The sequence below is a fragment of the Xenopus laevis genome, chromosome 7L, assembly GCF_017654675.1.
Source record: "Xenopus laevis strain J_2021 chromosome 7L, Xenopus_laevis_v10.1, whole genome shotgun sequence".
Lineage (NCBI taxonomy): Eukaryota > Metazoa > Chordata > Amphibia > Anura > Pipidae > Xenopus > Xenopus laevis.
Window position 1 is genome coordinate 110,024,520 of NC_054383.1, and position 17,381 is coordinate 110,041,900.

At 42.4% G+C, this 17,381-nt stretch overlaps 1 protein-coding gene across 22 annotated transcripts in view; it reads left to right on the forward strand.

The window, feature by feature from the left end:
• The window catches only part of cnot3.L (CCR4-NOT transcription complex subunit 3 L homeolog), a 41,692-nt gene extending 25,326 nt beyond the window's left edge, over positions 1–16,366 (forward strand). For 13 of the 22 annotated variants that reach the window (XM_018226260.2, XM_018226241.2, XM_018226243.2 and 10 more), the window contains 11 exons: positions 430–652; positions 1,843–1,985; positions 2,097–2,156; positions 3,288–3,621; positions 6,146–6,251; positions 8,190–8,370; positions 13,150–13,249; positions 13,445–13,643; positions 14,290–14,422; positions 14,694–14,819; positions 15,560–16,366. In XM_018226260.2, coding sequence (XP_018081749.1) covers positions 430–652; positions 1,843–1,985; positions 2,097–2,156; positions 3,288–3,621; positions 6,146–6,251; positions 8,190–8,370; positions 13,150–13,249; positions 13,445–13,643; positions 14,290–14,422; positions 14,694–14,819; positions 15,560–15,658 — 1,704 coding nt within the window. In that variant the 3' untranslated portion in view covers positions 15,659–16,366. The remainder of the gene's footprint in view (positions 1–429; positions 653–1,842; positions 1,986–2,096; positions 2,157–3,287; positions 3,622–6,145; positions 6,252–8,189; positions 8,371–13,149; positions 13,250–13,444; positions 13,644–14,289; positions 14,423–14,693; positions 14,820–15,559) is intronic. The other 9 variants (XM_018226248.2, XM_018226251.2, XM_018226250.2 and 6 more) reach the window with 9 other exon arrangements.
• The last annotated feature ends 1,015 nt before the right edge of the window (positions 16,367–17,381 follow it).

The following is a 17,381-nucleotide window of genomic DNA, read 5'->3' on the forward strand; positions in this document are numbered from 1 at the left end:
GGAAAGCAAGAAAAAGCACTGGGCTGGTAAGGTGTAGCCAGGGAAGTGGTACTGTTAGGAAGGGTGAGCAGAATAGAGGTTTGTTAAATGGAGAGACATGATGACAAAGAGCTAGTAACCGTAAAACTAAAGGTATTGACCTATATATAGCCACTGTATGGAGTTACATTTAATGGAACACATGTTGTGTTTGTGATACATTTAGTGTGGCTATCATTCAGTGGTGTGTTGGCTGCAGACTCTATAAACCAACACATCATACTTATAGTAACTACAAAGAACCAGTCATAGGGCTACTCACTCAGGAAGCTCACACTTGTTACAGTTCTCATTAAACGGTGTTAATCATTTGTTAATTGGGTGCAGACTACCCTGCTCTGTTTTGCTTTTATTCACTTCTTTTTGTGGCACTCCTGGTGCTCATGTTAGCAGAAGCAAGACAGGATCGAAGGATTGAAACGGCACATAGAGAAACACAGGCATCACATCCGAATGCTGGAAACGATTCTGCGAATGTTGGACAATGACTCCATTAACGTTGATTCCGTTCGGAAGATTAAGGATGATGTAGAGTATTACGTGGACTCCTCACAGGACCCAGACTTTGAGGAGAATGAGTTTCTGTACGATGACCTAGATTTAGAAGACATTCGTAAGTAGTTCTAAAACAATCATTTAAAGTCTGACTTTTGCTTCAATGTATACTGTAGTTCAGTAACCTTCGAATAATGTTTAAAGGCTGCTTATCACCACCCCCCTAAAAAGATGAGGCATTACATGTTATAGCCCCAGATGCAAGTACAAAAGCACTAAGAGGTGAAAAATCTTCGCTCTGCAGTTATCGGATTAAAAATCTGGTACATGGTGCAGAGCACAGTCTAGCTCTATACTTGGCAGGGAGTAAGTATATGACTTTTGCTTCTGAATGCTACTCAAGTTCGGTTGGATTGGGACACCTGCATATTCAGACACTCAACTCTTTTCACTTGCTTTGGTGCACAAGCTGTATAGACTAGGGCAAAGTGCAAAATATGGCTTTGCTTACCTTGCCAATGAATAAAGAATGAGGCCTAGTTATCTGTTTGTAGCATTAAATGGATTGTTCACCTTTGAGTTAACTTTTAGTATGATGCAGAGAGGGATATTCTGAGACAATTTGCAATTGGTTTTCATTTTTAGCTTTTTATTCAGCAGCTCTTCAGTTTGCAGTTTCGGCAATCTGGTTGCTAGGGTCCAATTCCCTCCAGCAACCAATGATTTGAAGACTGAAGAGACTGGAATATGAATAGGAGAGGCCTGAAGCGGAGGAATAAAATGTAGCAATAGCCATAAATTTGTAGCTTCACAGAGCATTTGTTTTTTTCGTTTGAGAGCTGGATCAAACGAAAAAAGCAATTAAAAAAAAAACTATAAAAAATAAATAATGACCAATTGAAAAGTTGCTTAGAAGTAGCCATTCTATAACATACTGTAAGTTAACTCAAAGGTGAACCACCCCTTTAATACTGATGTGTAAACATGCTTGACATGCTTCTTCTATCCGGACTGCTGATTGAGAAATGGACTGGACAGGTGCAAGATTGTGAAATTATATATATATATATATATATATATATATATATATATATATATATATATATATATATATATATATATATATATATAATATATATATATGATTTCACAATCTTGCACCTGTGCAGGGCTGTCTTGTATTTCACATGGGCTTCTTGAAACATTTTTAATACATTGTTTTTAGCCTCAGTGCTCGTACATGTGTTTTTAATATTCAGTAAATTTTCCTTGTATCCTTATCAATTCTTTTATTTCTTTTTTTTTTAGCACAGGCGCTGGTAGCTACCTCCCCAACAGGTCACAGTCACATGGAGGATGAGATCTTTAATCAGTCAAGCAGCACTCCCACCTCCACCACCTCTAGCTCTCCGATTCCACCTAGTCCTGCCACGTGTACCACAGTAAGTGCTGTAAGTCCGGGAAAGCTCCAGTTCTATGGTGGCGACTTCAGGGGAAGTCAATATGTCTTTTTGGTCAATTTTATGGGCTTAACATTTTTTTTTTTTTCTTTCTCTCTTCAGGAAAACTCTGAGGATGACAAGAAAATTCGTGGTCGATCTACTGACAGTGAAGTAAGTCAGGTGAGTTTAAGATCCTTCCAACTGTTTCTATTTCTTAGCTTTCTCTGTCAAACTGTCCTGGTCAAGCACTGCTCCAATGTTTAATATATCTACACGTGCCTTCCTGCCCCCTCTTGTGAGGTTGGTGGGCCGGTGTAGGTTTATAAGGAATGGTGTTGTATCTACCCAGGTTGGGAGAGGGCGAATTAGGGTCGACATGGGTTGACAATTTGTTGGCCTGCGCATCACTACTACTATTCCCCTTTTTGGTTCTGTTAAAGGAAAATTATACCCCCGAACAATGTAGGTCTCTCTAAAAAGATATGGCATAAAAAAAAGCTTGTGTAAAACCCTTCTTCATGTAAATAGACCAATTTCATAATAATATAATTCTTTAATAGTATGTGCCATTGAGTAATCCTAAATAGAAAATTGACATTTAAAAAAAAAAAGGGGGGGGGGGCGCCCCCTGGGATTGTAGGTATCAATTTGGTAAGTTGCCACTTAGTTTATATCATGTTATCTGTTGATTTAATATTCATTTTGGGGGTAAAGTTTTCCTTTAATTATAAAACGTTCAAGGCTTTGTGAAAATTGGAGACTTGGTTAGGTGCAAGATTACTACTGCAACATTGTTTCAATGTTTTATATCATTTTGGAACAGCAGCAAAGAGAATAGCAATTGTGTTTCCATAGAATTTAAAAAATTTAACATTTTAAATGTAATACATACTAAAAATTTGCTTTTGTCAAGCAAAATAAACATACTGAATGATGCATTCCACTACCCACAACTGTATTGTGATGCACCTTCATCAAAAATGCAAACCCAAAAGTAATTTTTTTTTTTGCGTAATGAAAGAAATTGTAATTCTGGGCCACTTTTCTCTATACATTCATTGCATATTGGCAATATAAGCAAGTAACAAGATAGATTAATTGGTTAATGAGATGCTTGACATGCCATTAATTCATGCATAACAGAATGGCATCAATCTGTTTTAAATATGCCAACTTTTATAGCAAATTTTACATCTTTTTTAGGCACACAAATAGTTTATACACCTTATAAATAAGGCCTTGTAAATTCAGCTTCTAGAAGCATAGTTTAGCATAGTTAATGTTTGTGGGGTTCTTTTATTTGTTTTAAAGTCACCAGCAAAGAACGGTTCAAAAAGTGTCCATAATAATCATCATCCACAGTCCCCAGTGACGCCAAGTTACCAAATAGGAAGCAATTCCAGTACCTCCTCATCACTTGGAAACGGGCCGGGTACAAACAGCAACGGAGGAATGTCCAGCAGCAGTAGCACGAACAGCAGCAGCAGCAGTAACAGCAGCAAAAATAACCCAACTTCTGGACACACGCCTGGCACACCAACGCCTTATGCACAAGCAGTGGCTCCCCCGTCATCCAATACAAACACTTCTCAGCCTAGGCCGCCCAGTGCTCAACAAAATACAAGCAAGCAAAATGGAGCCACCAGTAAGTCCTTGCAGCAATGCATATTTTACTTATTGCTTGTTCTATACATTTTAGGTGATTACACTATACCAGAGGCTTTCAAATATGAGACTTACCCTCCGTAGCAAGCCCGAGAGTTGTAGAAGGGGCCAATGCTGGACACCAGTCTCCCCTTGAAGGCATTTAGCGTGATTTTTTTTAGCATTGTTTCGTATATATCATTGCAGTGTGCAATGTTTTCCTGTACGGTGTATTTATAACCCCAAATAAAGGGGGTCTTGACAAATGTTAGACCACAGAGGCAGTGGTTTGGAACAAAAAAGGCTGTAAACCACTGAATTATACTGTAATGATTTTACCTATGGCTAGTGAACTAAGCAGGTGGGTGCCAACATGTTGTTTAAAGGGGAACTCAAAACACACACACACACACTCACTCTTCATGAAGACCTGTGACCGGACTCCTTCAGATACCCCTTTGCAGATGGTATTTGCAGTCCTTAAAGGAAAACTCAACCCCCCCCCACGGCCATTACACCTCCCAAGCTTCCAGTCATTGCTTCCCTCCCCGCAATGTGCTTTAGTGTAAAAAAAAAAATATTAAAAATGTTTCACCCTTAAATGAAGAGAAGTGCAGCGGAGCTTCTGGTAGCCATCTTGGGGATCTTTGTGTAGCCTTTGGATCTCATCGCTGATGCGCAGTTGAAGCCGAGTTGGTCCCACAGCACATGCGCCGGCAGGCTTCGTGAAGGCGTTGAGACCCAAAGACTACACGAAGATCTGCAAGATGGTGACAGGGAGCTCCGCTGCTCTTCTCTGCATTTAAAGGAGAATTCAACCATTTTCCCAAAAAAAAACCCACCCCACGTAGTCCCCTCTCCCTAGCTGCCCCCCAGAGAAATGCCCCTAACTTTATACTTACCCCTCGGTGCAGATTCAGGCATCGGAGTTTACCACAGCCATCTTCCGGCAGCTAGGTTGGGGGGGGGAGGGGGGTCTGTGGGGGTAGGGGTTATTTTGGAAACCAGTTGAATTCTCCTTAAAGGGTGAGGATTTTTTTTAAAGGGTTTTTTGTTTTTTTACACTAAAGCCCGTCTGGATGCTTGGGGGGGGCTTATGGTGGAGGGGTTGAGTTCTCCTTTAAGGACTGCAAATACTCTCATGTAAAGAGGTATCTGAATGAGTCCGGTCACAGCTTGGCTAAAGGCTAAATTTGCACCCAGTAGCAGGTCATGTGTTGGTACATTTTAGACAAAGTATATGAAACCTGCATGCCTCTACACTTTGGCATGTGTAAGTGAAATACTGTACAGTTACATAGGTTTAGTTTTACATGTTTTAATCAGATAAGTGTAGCTATAGCATTCCAGTTGTATTCTTTCTGCCAAGTGACATGTTGGTTGATGTGTTGCTCAGTGTCAGATGTGCACATTTGTAGTAAATAAAGGGGTAGTTAAATTATTTTGTATCACCAGTTTGCAATTGCTCTTGGTTTTTTATGCTTTGTGTTTTTAATAATTATTTAGCTTTTTGTTTAGTAGCTCCAGTGTTGGACTGGCCCACCGGGATACCAGGAAAACTCCCGGGGGGCCCAGGTGTCAGTGGGCCTCTTGCTTCTAACCATTTGGTCTTTTTCATGGTCATTCCCTATTTCTTTATAGGAACAATGAGGCTTAATAATGTAATAATAGAGTATAGTATGTAGAGAAAAGAGACTAGTAGATAAAAGTGGTAGAATGAGGAGTGGAGATATAATAGTTTGGAAAGTGGGCCCTCAGCCTAAGTTTATCTGGTGGGCCCCTGGCATCCCAGTCCGACACTGAGCAGCTCTCTTTCTGCAGCTCTTTGGTTGCTAGGGTCCAGTTTATCCTAGCAACCAAGCAGTGGTTTGAATGAGACTGGAAGACACATAAGAGAAGAGCTAAATAATAAAAAAAAGTTGCTAGGGTCCAGTTTATCCTAGCAACCAAGCAGTGGTTTGAATAAGACTGGAAGACACATAAGAAAAGAGCTAAATAATAAAAAAAAGTAATAAGAAGTAAAAATTGAAAGCCTTGCTCCTGAGGATAGTGGATCCCTATTTAAAAGCTGGAAAGAGGTAGAAGAGTATGACATATGATACAGAAACTCTAAACATATATTATATTATAAGACTGATTGTCCCATTTTCTTTTAAAGCTTTTCATTCTATAAGATCCTAAAGGTTAAAGGTAAAAACCCCATTTAAATCATGTCAGCACTTTAATAAAAGGGGGTTCTGCATCAGTGCAGTGGTCTGGATTACATGTAATAGCAGGTTGTCAAAGTTTTGGGTGTTGCTGTCTCAACAAAAGAACATTTTGGGCAGTGTCTTTTTCGCAGGTCTACTGAATAGCATTAGATTTTTGCTGACCACACCCACTTCTGTCAGGTTGAAATAGTCAGCTTAACGAGCAGCATAGTTCTGCGGGGGGGTGTGTGCCGGCAGTTGCAGCAGGAACTTTCTCCCTAATCACAGGAGAAAATGTAACCTTACAATCAGTGGCTTCTTTTCCTGCCTTCACAGGTTACAGCTCAGTTGTAGCAGAAAACTTCATGGAATCTTCACTCAATAATAGTAGCCAGACACAATCAAGCCCGTCTGTCATTCACAACCCACCAACCAGCTCTCCGTAAGTACAACCAGCTTCTTTCATTGCCCCACAGATTGACTCCTTCCAGATCCAAAGTAACATTCATATTGAGATGCAAAAGGTGCATGTGCACCGTGGGCTAAAGATCATATCCCTATAGGTAGGAAACTTAAAGGAACAGTAACACCAAAAAATGAAAGTGTTTTAAAGAAACAAAAATATCAATTACTGTTGCCCTGCATTGGTAAAACAACTTATGTGTTTTATGGCACCCCAGAAAAGATTCGGAGGATGGGCGGACAGACTGGAGGTGAATGTCCAAGCTGTGGGGAGGCAGAGGCGTCCTTTTTGCATTTGGCATGGAGTTTCCCCCGAGTGCATATATTTTGGGAGGAGGTTATAAAAATACTTAGCAGACAATCTGAACCTACCCCAAGTGTGCTCCCCTGAGGTTTGTCTACTGGGGCTGGTAGAGGATCTGCTCCCCCTGAATAGGACTTTATTACTCATGAGAATACTGCTGCACTATGCTAAAAAAGTTGTGGTGATGGGCTGGATGGGAAAGGTTACTCCGATAATAAATGTCTGGGTCAAATTAGTAAATAATAAAGTGCTACCATCCATTAAACTTACATATGTGGCTTGGGCTGCCCGGCAAAGTTTGATAGTATATGGAGCCCGTGGTTAGAAGTAAACCTGGTGGAGATTCCAGATAAGCACCCTTTGACAGAGCAGGAACTAGCTTCATCCTTCAGTATAAGATCCTCAATGCCCAGGGCTAGAGATAAGATAATAGTATTGCATCCTTAACACAGGTTTGTTGTGATATTGTACTGTGGTATATTGAGACACTGAGAAAAGATATGTGTAATACAACTATGCTTGTGAACCATGTTATGTTTTGTTTGGTTTTAATCCCCTTGTACCCTCTTTCCTGGAAAATTAAACATAAAAACTTAAAAAAAACAAAAAAACTAATGTTTGCTTCAGAAACACTTCTATAGTTCATATAAACAAGCTGCTGTGTAGCAATGGTGGAAATTGAAAAAAAGGCTGTGGCACAGGTTAAATAGTGGATAACAGATAACATCATTATGTTTTGCTGTGTAACTGGAGCCTTTTCTCCTTTGAATGGCTGCCCCCATTGCTACACAGCAGCTTATTAATATAAACAATAGTAGTGCTTCTGAAGCAAACACAGCAGTTTTACCAGTGCCGGGCAACACTGTATTATATTTGTATTACTTTAAAACACATTTTTTTAATGTCGATGTTCCTTCCTTTCTTTATTGCATAACTCATTACTGCTGTCTTTGTATAGGAAAAGTCAGGGTCGGACTGGGGAGCCCGGGGCTTCTGCCTCAGGGCCCCCCTCCGGACCCTAGGGGCTGCTGCCTCAGGGCCTTCCGTCCGGCAACAAACCCAGCTGCGTGTGTGCGTGCAAGTGCGCTGATGCGCTCGCACATGCGCGTCAGAACGCGCACTCACATCAGTGCACCTACTGCTAATTGCCGTAACTGGGGAAGGAAGAAAACCAGGGTGTGGATCTGGGTCGGCGGGGCCCACTAGAGCCGGCGCCCACCGGGTTTTTTCCTGGTATTTCGCCGGCTCAGTCCGACCCTGGGCCATGCAGTGTGTATCATTCATGCATAACTATGTAGTAACACACAAGGAGATTACCTAGTGATTGCTTTCCTTCTCCTTTATGCCTCAGGCTGCTGCGTTTTAATACAGGATGGGAAATATGCTGTCTATAGTATAACATATCTGCTAATTCCAGAGGACTGACTTACCATAGAATCCCTAGCCTCAAGTTGCTAGGAAAATTTAATTCCAAAATAACTTTGATTCTTAACCTTGTTTTCACTAGTGTGTTGGGTCTGTTAGTGAATACCAAGAAAGTAAACGGTGCCCTTTATTGTGATTGTTTCCCAGAGTTCTGCAGAACAATGAAGTTGCATTTATTTTTGTTTTCAGGAAAGATATCAGCAGTTCATCTCAGCCAGCTAACAGCAGCAGTACCAGCACTGGACCTAGTTTATTGTTACCATTAAATGTAAACCCTCCTAGTTCGCCAACACCAAACTTCAGTGATCCAAAACCCAGTCAGCCATTGCTAAACGGGCCACCTCCGTTTGCATCTACAGCAGAGATTAAGGTAAAGGATTATGTCCTGTTCATTATGTGTTGTCCTTAACATCGACGACGCGTTTGAGATTATTTATCAATATCCGTTCCTGCCTAAGAGGATAGATAACTTATTGTATGTTTTCACGGTTATCATTATTTACAGCATAACAAATAAATCCGTGGTTCAGGGTTGTCCAGGTTGGCGGGTTTCCAGACAAATTTGGCTACTAATTTAAAACCCAGGCGGGTTTTGTAAGTACAGACTAGCCAAGGTACAGGTTTGGGCTACTTTTTGGGCTTTTAGCTGGTTTGTACTTTGGAAACCAGCCAAAGTTTTTTTTTTTTTTTTTTTTTTTTTTTTTTTTTTTTCTTGCCCTAATGTGCCAAGCCTGCGTCTTCCAGTGCATGTTGGGTAATGTAGTTTTCTTGGGGGACAAAGGGACAGTGGGGTATAGTTGGTACATCCAGGAGGGCAGGACACAATAGTAGGAAAAAACTAGCCCCTCCCCTACTGGCTATACCCCCAGCAGGCGGAGCCTAGACCAGTTTTTGTTGTGTCCTCAGGAGGATAGGACGTTATTCTACCCACTCTTCATTATTTTGTTTTTTCTGTTTGACACCTAGGGAATGCCCAGGCCCTCTACACAGAGCAGAGGTTCCCCATAGGCATTCCCCAACGTGGGACCTGTCTCCGGGGTCCCTGATATTCAGGACCACCCAGTCTTATTCAGGTCCCCCCTTTTTCCCCATAGGTGGCAACTGACTGGCCAGATGACAGGAGAGTATTCAGGACACCGTGAGTAAACTATCTGTGCTGCCTTCTCTCCTCACATATCCCTCTCCCTACCTTAGGGAGCGGGTTTCAGTCTCCTAATGGGCCCCCTGCAAGCCCTAATGCACTGCCTGCATGAGGGGAGAGCTTAATGGAATTGTAAAGCCTTTACCTATATGTAGCTGTTTGCCCTTATCCCTTCCATGCCATGTGAGTGCAGCCTCCTACTGACACGGGTCTGTGGGGAGGAGCGCTAATCCTAAGAGGACGCATTAGGCTGTGAGTACAGGGGGAGGACTGTATGGACTTTTCAGTTCTGACAGATATTTATTAGGTGGAAACGGGGACACTGGGGCCCAGGGATGGTAATGGCCACTTGAGAGGGAGCGCCGACGAGCTGCTGGTGCGCATTCGTTTTTTGGCGCATAATCTCAGCGCGCGCCCTCAGTCGCGGCCGCCATTTTGACTCCGCATTCAGTACTTAGTCAAACAACTGTTTATTGTCTATATTCTATAGTGCCTGTCACTACCATGTCTGAGGGAACTACTGACAAGCCTTTTTCCAGGGGGGGCATCTACTGCACAAGTGAGATATTTTGCCTGTGCTACGTGCCACAAACGTTTGCCCTCTGCGCACAAAGAACCTTTATGTAGTAAGTGCAAACCACCTGAGATTGGTCCAGAACCTGCTCCTCCCCAGGAAAGCCAAGTCTGTCAAGGAGAATCATCAGCTTTGCATAGAGATTCTCCACCTCATAGACAACCTCCCACCCCTGAATGGGCATCACAACTGGCTTCTGGGATACCAAAATTAGCCCAGTCGCTGGATAAATTGCTTTCCCGCCTTGACAAGCCCAGGGCAAGAACTTCTAAGCGCAGCGCTCCTTCTCCATCCGAGGATGAGAGTCTTTCCCCTCCCACTATCTCTACCAGATTCTGGAGAGGATTTTGATCGCTCAGAGGGTGAGCTTTCATCAGACTCAGACAAGGAGGGGGAGGATTCACACAGGAATTATTCAGAGTCAGTGGATGCCTTAATTTCCTCGGTACTTGAGACCCTTCATCTCCAAGACCCAGGAGCCTCATCTGACACCGCTAAGAGCCTGTTCAAATGTCACAGTAAGACTTCACCAGTTTTTCCCTCTCACTCGCAACTAGATCTGATCATCCAACAGGAATGGTTTAATCCAGAGAGACGTTTTCAAACAAATAGAAAATTCCAGAGACCCATTTCCCAAGGAGCTTACTTAAAAGTGGTCAATGCCACCTTCAGTTGACCCGCCGGTATCCCGGCTCTTCAAGAACACTGCCCTTCCCGTCCCAGATGCCTCTTCTTTCAGGGACACGATGGACAAGAAGTTAAGTCTTCTACAATCCGCATTCTCTGCTTCAGGCACCTCTCTACGCCCTGTCCTAGCCATGGCATGGGTTAGCAGGGCAGATCAGTCCTGGTCAGACTCTTTACTCACTGCCATGACCGCCGGGGCAAACCGACAGGAGCTTTCTCAATGGGCATCCCAGATAAAGGAAGAAAACGACTACATCTGGGAAGCTTCACTCAATGCCGTTCAAGTCATCAGTAGATCATCGTCCCTCTCAGTGGCAGCCCGCAGATCACTCTGGATGAAACTTTGGTCAGCGGACGTTTCCTCCAAGAAGTCTCTAACATCCATCCCCTTTAAAGGCAAGCTTCTTTTTGGGCCCGACCTGGATAAGATTATCAGCCAAGCCACAGGGGGCAAGAGTACCCTCCTGCCTCAGCCCAAGGCTCGCCCCTCCTTCCGCAGGGCTACGTTTTTTCGTGGCTCCCAAACCAAGCAAACAAGATCGTCACCACCACGAAAGTCATTCGCAAACCGAGGACAGAGCAAGAAGCACACTCCTAAGTCCGGGTCAAGACTGCCTCAGCATCACGGTGTCGAACCGCTGTCAGTCACAGTGCCGATAGGGGGCAGGCTCGGCACCTTTGCTGAAGTGTGGACCACACTCCTTCAAGACTCCTGGATCCACGAGGTGGTAAAGCAGAGCTACCACCTGGAATTTCCCCCCCCCCATCGGTTCTTTATGTCCAGAATGCCACAGGACTCAAACAAAAGGACAGCCTTCCTAGGCGCTGTTTCCAACCTCCTATTATCACACCCGATCATTCATGTACCAGCCGCAGAACTTTTCAAGGGCTACTATTCAAACCTCTTTGTAGTACCCAAGAAAGACGGACGGTAAGACCCATTTTGGAAAATTCAAGATGGAGTCTCTCAAATCAGTCATTGCAGCCATGTCCCCGGGGCAATTTCTGATCTCTCTCGACATAAAGCAGATACTTGTGACTTAAGGCATCTTTTATCAGTCCTTTTTCAAAGACGGCTTGCTCTTTTGCCTGATGTCAAAGACTTTCATGCAAAGAGTAGCACATATGGCTCCTCCAGATCGAGCACCAGCTCCTCTATGGGACCTCACCTTAGTTCTACGAGCCCTTCAAGACCCTCCATTTGAACCGGATCAGTTACCTGGAAAACTGTTTTCCTTCTGGCTATTGCCTCTGCAATACGTGTTTCAGAACTCGGCGCACTGTCATGCAAACCACCTTTCCTCGTTTTTCACCATGATAGGGCGGTCCTACGCACTATTCCAACTTTTCTGCCCAAAGTAGTATTTGACGTTCATCTGAACCAGGAAATTACGATACTGACTTTCTGTCCTTCACCTTCCAATCCTAAGAGTCCGGGACATTCGCAAGGTGGACTCCTTATTAGTCATTCCTTCAGGCCCCCACCAAGGAAAGGCGGCCACAAAATCGTCCATTTCACGCTGGATCAAGCAAGCGATTCAGCGAGTGGCAAAACGCCACCAGCTAGACTCACAGCCCATTCTACTAGGGGGATGAGTACGTCCTGGGCGTTCAGGAACCAAGCATCCGCAGAACAGCTGTGCAAGGCAGCTACGTGGACCTCGGTCCACTCTTTCTCTAAATTCTACCATTTCGATACCGTTGTGGCTTCTGACACTTGATTTGGCAGAAAGGTGCTTCAAGCAGCAGTGGTCACTTCCACTTAAGCCTGACTCTCCCACCCGGAGGTATTAGGGGACAGCTTTGGTACGTCCCAACTGTCCCTGTGTCCCCCAAGATGACTTGGAGAAAAAGAGATTTTGTATACCACTGTTAAATCTTTTTCTCTTCAGTCACATGGGGGACACAGGGCTTCTCCACCCTGGACTGAGGCCTCATTTTTCCGTCAGACATGTTACGTTTTAGTATTAAGTTGTTTACGGTTAATAACATTTTTCCTGTTGACTTTGGAACAAACTGGTCTAGGCTCTGCCTGCTGGGGGTATAGCCAGTAGGGGAGGGGCTAGTTTTTTCCTACTGTTGTGTCCTGCCCTCCTGGATGTACCAACTATACCCCACAGTCCCTGTGTCCCCCAAGTGTCTGAAGAGAAAAAGATTTAACAGTAAGTTTACAAAATCTCCTTTTTAACAATTTGCCAACTGCTAAGTTTAATCTAAGACTACAATACCCAGCATGCAATGGGGACTGACGATTTTGTGCTCTGTACCCCAGTCTCCAGTCACGCTTAAACATTTTCCGGTGACTTTCCTCAATTCCAGACAATTTTGGGGCAAAAATCTGCTGGCCACCAAAATGTCTAGAGGTATGGCTGTTTTACCAATATTTATTTAAATTGTATATGTATTAGGGCCTTATGGGGCCCCCTCTGTAGTTACGCCCCTTGTGATGGGTGAATCTGTCCCATTTTGCTTTGTGGAAAAATTTGCAAAGCAGTGAAAATTTTAAAAAGGAGTTTTCACATGTTCATTTATTTTTTTAGACTTGTTTCTATATTGGGCTACTTTTGAAGTGCCTCTTGGCTAGTTTTGGGCTGGTTTTGTAGCTGTCTCTGGTTGGTTTTAAAAATTAGACCTGGCAATCCAGCAGTGGTTAATATTTTGTGTGCTGGAATTCCAGCATTCCCTAGCAGGAGTTGTTTGTTACTAGGATGGAGTACCAAATTTCTGTTCTTTTTTCTTCCATTAAGGCTCCAGAGCCATTAAGCACCTTGAAATCCATGGCTGAAAGAGCAGCTATTGGGTCAGGTTTAGAAGACCCAGTTCCTACTATTCACCTGGCTGAACGAGGTAAATGTTCATGGCTTATTATTTCTGAACTAAACTAATAGTCATTTCATTCTTAGACTGATTACTGGTGGATTCTGAATTCAGAATCCTTTCAAGTATAAACAATTTACACTTTGATCTTTCAAATGAGTACTTTTTTAAATGCATACATTTTCTTTTAAAAGTGCCCTGCTTAATTTTGTATCTTCCTTATAGAAATACTTATCACTACAACAACAGCTCAGCCGCCTTCCAGTCAGCCACCCACGCAGCTTTCAGAAGTGAACATCCCTCTTTCGCTGGGCGTCTGTCCTTTGGGTCCTGTCCCCCTCACCACAGATCAGCTTTATCAACAAGCAATGGAAGATGCAACATGGCATCATATGCCCCATCCATCTGACTCTGAGCGAATACGGTATGCTCTTACATAAATATATTATATATGTATTAATACAGATTAATAGCCGGGCAAAAACAGATGCCATTTTTCAAACTTCGGTTGGAGAGAGTCAGAATAGACATACCCTAAATAGCAGAGATGAGATTCAAAGCTGATTAGTTTACATATTTCAGCAAGACTTTAAATTTGAAGGGAAACTTCCCTTTTTTAGAGTACAGGTATGGGATCCGTTATCCAGAAAGGTCCGCATTACGGAATGGCCATTTCCCATAGACTTCATTACGATGAAATGGTCCAAATTTTTAAAAATGATTTCCTTTTTCTCTGGAATAATAAAACAGTAGCTTGTACTTGATTCAAACTAAGATATAATTAATCGTTATTGGAAGCAAAACAGCTTTTTGGGTTTGTTTAATGTTGAATTGATTTTCTAGTGGACTTAAGGTATGAAGATCCATATTATGGAAAGATCTGTTATCTGGAAAACCCCAGGCCCCTGGGTAACAGGTCTCATACATGTACAACATTTATCTATGCACAGTTCTGGGTGTATTGAGATATTTTTTTATCATTGCTGGTATCCATTCTGATGTGCCCCATAATACTTGAAAATCAATTTACCATGTAGTTAAATAGTGACTTTTTTTTTTTTTCTCCCTAGGCAATACCTCCCAAGGAATCCATGTCCCACACCTCCATATCACCACCAGATTCCACCTCTGCATTCAGACACCGTAGAGTTTTATCAGAGGCTTTCCACCGAAACTCTCTTCTTCATCTTTTACTATCTTGAAGTAAGATACAAAAAATTATTTAGCTCTTTAAATTCAAATTTGTATAGTTACACGTGGGGGGAAAAAAGAGCAGAAGCCATTATAACCAAGCCAAAATACTGCTTTGGAAAATTTGGGTTAAAGGTTTAAACTGGATTGTGACATGTTTGTTCACTTCTCAGGATTCTGTGGTTGATCCCAAATCTGTACATTTTTGTTAACCCCACTGTAACTAGTATGGAGCTGTCTATTCCATATTATTTCATCCTGTTTTACCCATGTTGTATTGCAGGGCACTAAAGCACAGTATTTAGCAGCCAAAGCGCTAAAGAAACAGTCTTGGAGGTTTCACACCAAATACATGATGTGGTTTCAGAGACATGAAGAGCCCAAGACAATAACGGATGAATTTGAACAGGTATGTTTGTATCAGTTATTGTCTCTTTGTATAATGGCTAAAGGTAACATGGGACCGATGCAGAGTGCTGTTAAAGTGGTAGTTCATCATAAATCGGACTGTTTGCAGTTGGCCTACTTTATATTTTGTTTTCCTTTATCAAAAACCGCTCCATCTGTTTGAAATTTCAGCAGCTATCTGGTTGCTAGGTGAAATTGTAGCTTCACAGTGCTGTAGGTTCTTGGCTGCTGGGGCAGTGACCCCCGTTTGAAAGCTGGAAAGGCAGAAGATAAAGGCAAATAATTCAAAAGCTCCAACAAATGAAGACACTATAAAAAGTTCTAAGAATAGGCCATTGGATAACATATATACCTTACTTAAAGGTGAACTTTTTTTCAGAAAACCCAGGGCAATTCTGGCAGTTAGTTTTGCAACCCTCGAACTCGTTTAGAATGCATTTTATTCATTTTCATTGCAATTGTCTATTGAAGGAAGAGTTACTTTATTAAAGGGATCTTGAAATATTGAGTATTGGCGTCTAACCTTTCTCATCCGCTCTCCTGAGATCACACGTTTTCTGTGGATGCAGCCAATGTATACATAAATAAGATGTTTGACTTTTTTTTCTGCTATCAACATGTGAACCTTATTAGAATAGTTAATTGCCATAGTTGTCCTTATTGTCTTTTTTTACTGAACCTCAGACAATTTAGTAATCTGTCAATTTGGAAGAAAAAAAAAATGATTTGTTCTTTTTCCAGGGGACATACATTTACTTTGATTATGAGAAATGGGGCCAGAGGAAGAAAGAAGGATTTACATTTGAATATCGTTATCTTGAAGATCGTGACTTACAATGACCTCTGACCATCACACTCAGCCTTCCAGTTTCACACGGGCAAACAGCAAGCGGGGGAAACGAGGGGAGGGGGCAGATGATTCATTTCTGTCCCATACCCAGGGGGAGTTGGGAGGAGGGAAAATTTGGACAAACACTTTAATGCATGCAGTTACAAAAAAAAAAATGTAATAGGATTGAGGTTGACCTTGAAGGGAGAATGGAAGCATGAAGAACCAGGAGTCTAAAACCTTTTGAGACTCAGACCCTCCTCATCTGCAGAAGGTTTTAAGGAAGCGAAGTCCATTTTATTGCATTTGGTTCAAGAACAAAGTGCGTAGATCTTTTGCAAGAGGAAGGAAAAGCTAATCTTCCCCCTCCTGGATATTTCTGCAGGCGGGAAGTACTTGTCTCCTACCCAGAGGGGTTTCTACTGGCTGCCATTTGGTTTTTTTTTTCCCCCCTCTTTAAAAACTTTTGTTTTCTATTCTAATTTTGTCCTTTTTTGGCAGATACTGAATTTTTTTTTTTTTTGTTTTGATAACAAGTGCATCAAGATTTAAAGTGTTTTATTTTTTATTTTTTTTCCACCTGCCCTTCCCAACCCCTCCCTTTCCTCGATACATTTATCTGTACCGATGGAATTTATGGTATGGAAAGCTGGTTTAAAATATTTTTCGTAACCTATTTTCATTTTGGAAAATATTTATGAATAAATAGTTTTATATGATGTCTTCTCATGCAAGAATATTAATGTGGTTGATGTTTTTTCCAGTGCTCACGAACAGGTGGCAGTTGGTCATAACCTTCATCTCTCTCATGTTCTAAGTGGCCTGAAAGGCCAACGTATCTCAGAGCTTCCCTAGATAGACAGTTACTCTAAGGCAGGTCTGTCCAACTGGAGGCCTGTGGGCTGGACGAGGCCCTCCGAAATATGTTTATTGCCCCCCCCAATCTAAACAAGGGATACATAGACTTGATTATATGACATCGCTTTAATTAAACCAGGCCCACAAATATTCTCTGAGACAATTGGACCATGACGTGTAATAAGTTGGACAGAGCTACTCTTTAAGGTATGCTGTACTGGAACACTGATGATCTATTACTGGTTAAAGCACTATTCTAGTTGTGGGAACATACAAGTTATTATGCATTAATGAAACTGCTAATGTCTACAGGAATACAGCTAATGCTCCACTTTTTTCTGCTCTTATCTTCCACCCTGCAGGAGGATTTGTGGTGAAATGGTAAGATCTTTCTACTCAGATTATAAATGTTACTTCCTTGCTATCTGTTAGCACAATGCGGTATTGCCCTACACCAGTGATCCTCAACCAGTAGCTTGTGAGCAACATGTCGCTCTCCAACCCCTAGGATGTTGCTCCCAGTGGCCTCAAAGCAGGAGCTTATTTTTGAATTCCAGGCTTGGAGACAAGTTTTGGTTGTATAAAAACCAGGTGTACTGCCAAACTGAGTCTCAATGTAGGCTGACAATCCACAAAGGGGCTACCAAATGGCCAATCACAGCACCCCAAGAACATATTTCATGCTTGTGTTGCTCTCTAAAGGTGGCCATAGACTCAAAGATCCGCTCGTTTGTCGACATCGCCAAACGAGCGGATCTTTCCCCGATATGCCACTAACGGCATGGCTATATCGGGGGTAATTCGAACGTTCGGCCGTAAGGCCGAACGATCGAATTACGATGCGCCAAGGGGCTTCGACGGGTCAGTCGGTTAAAA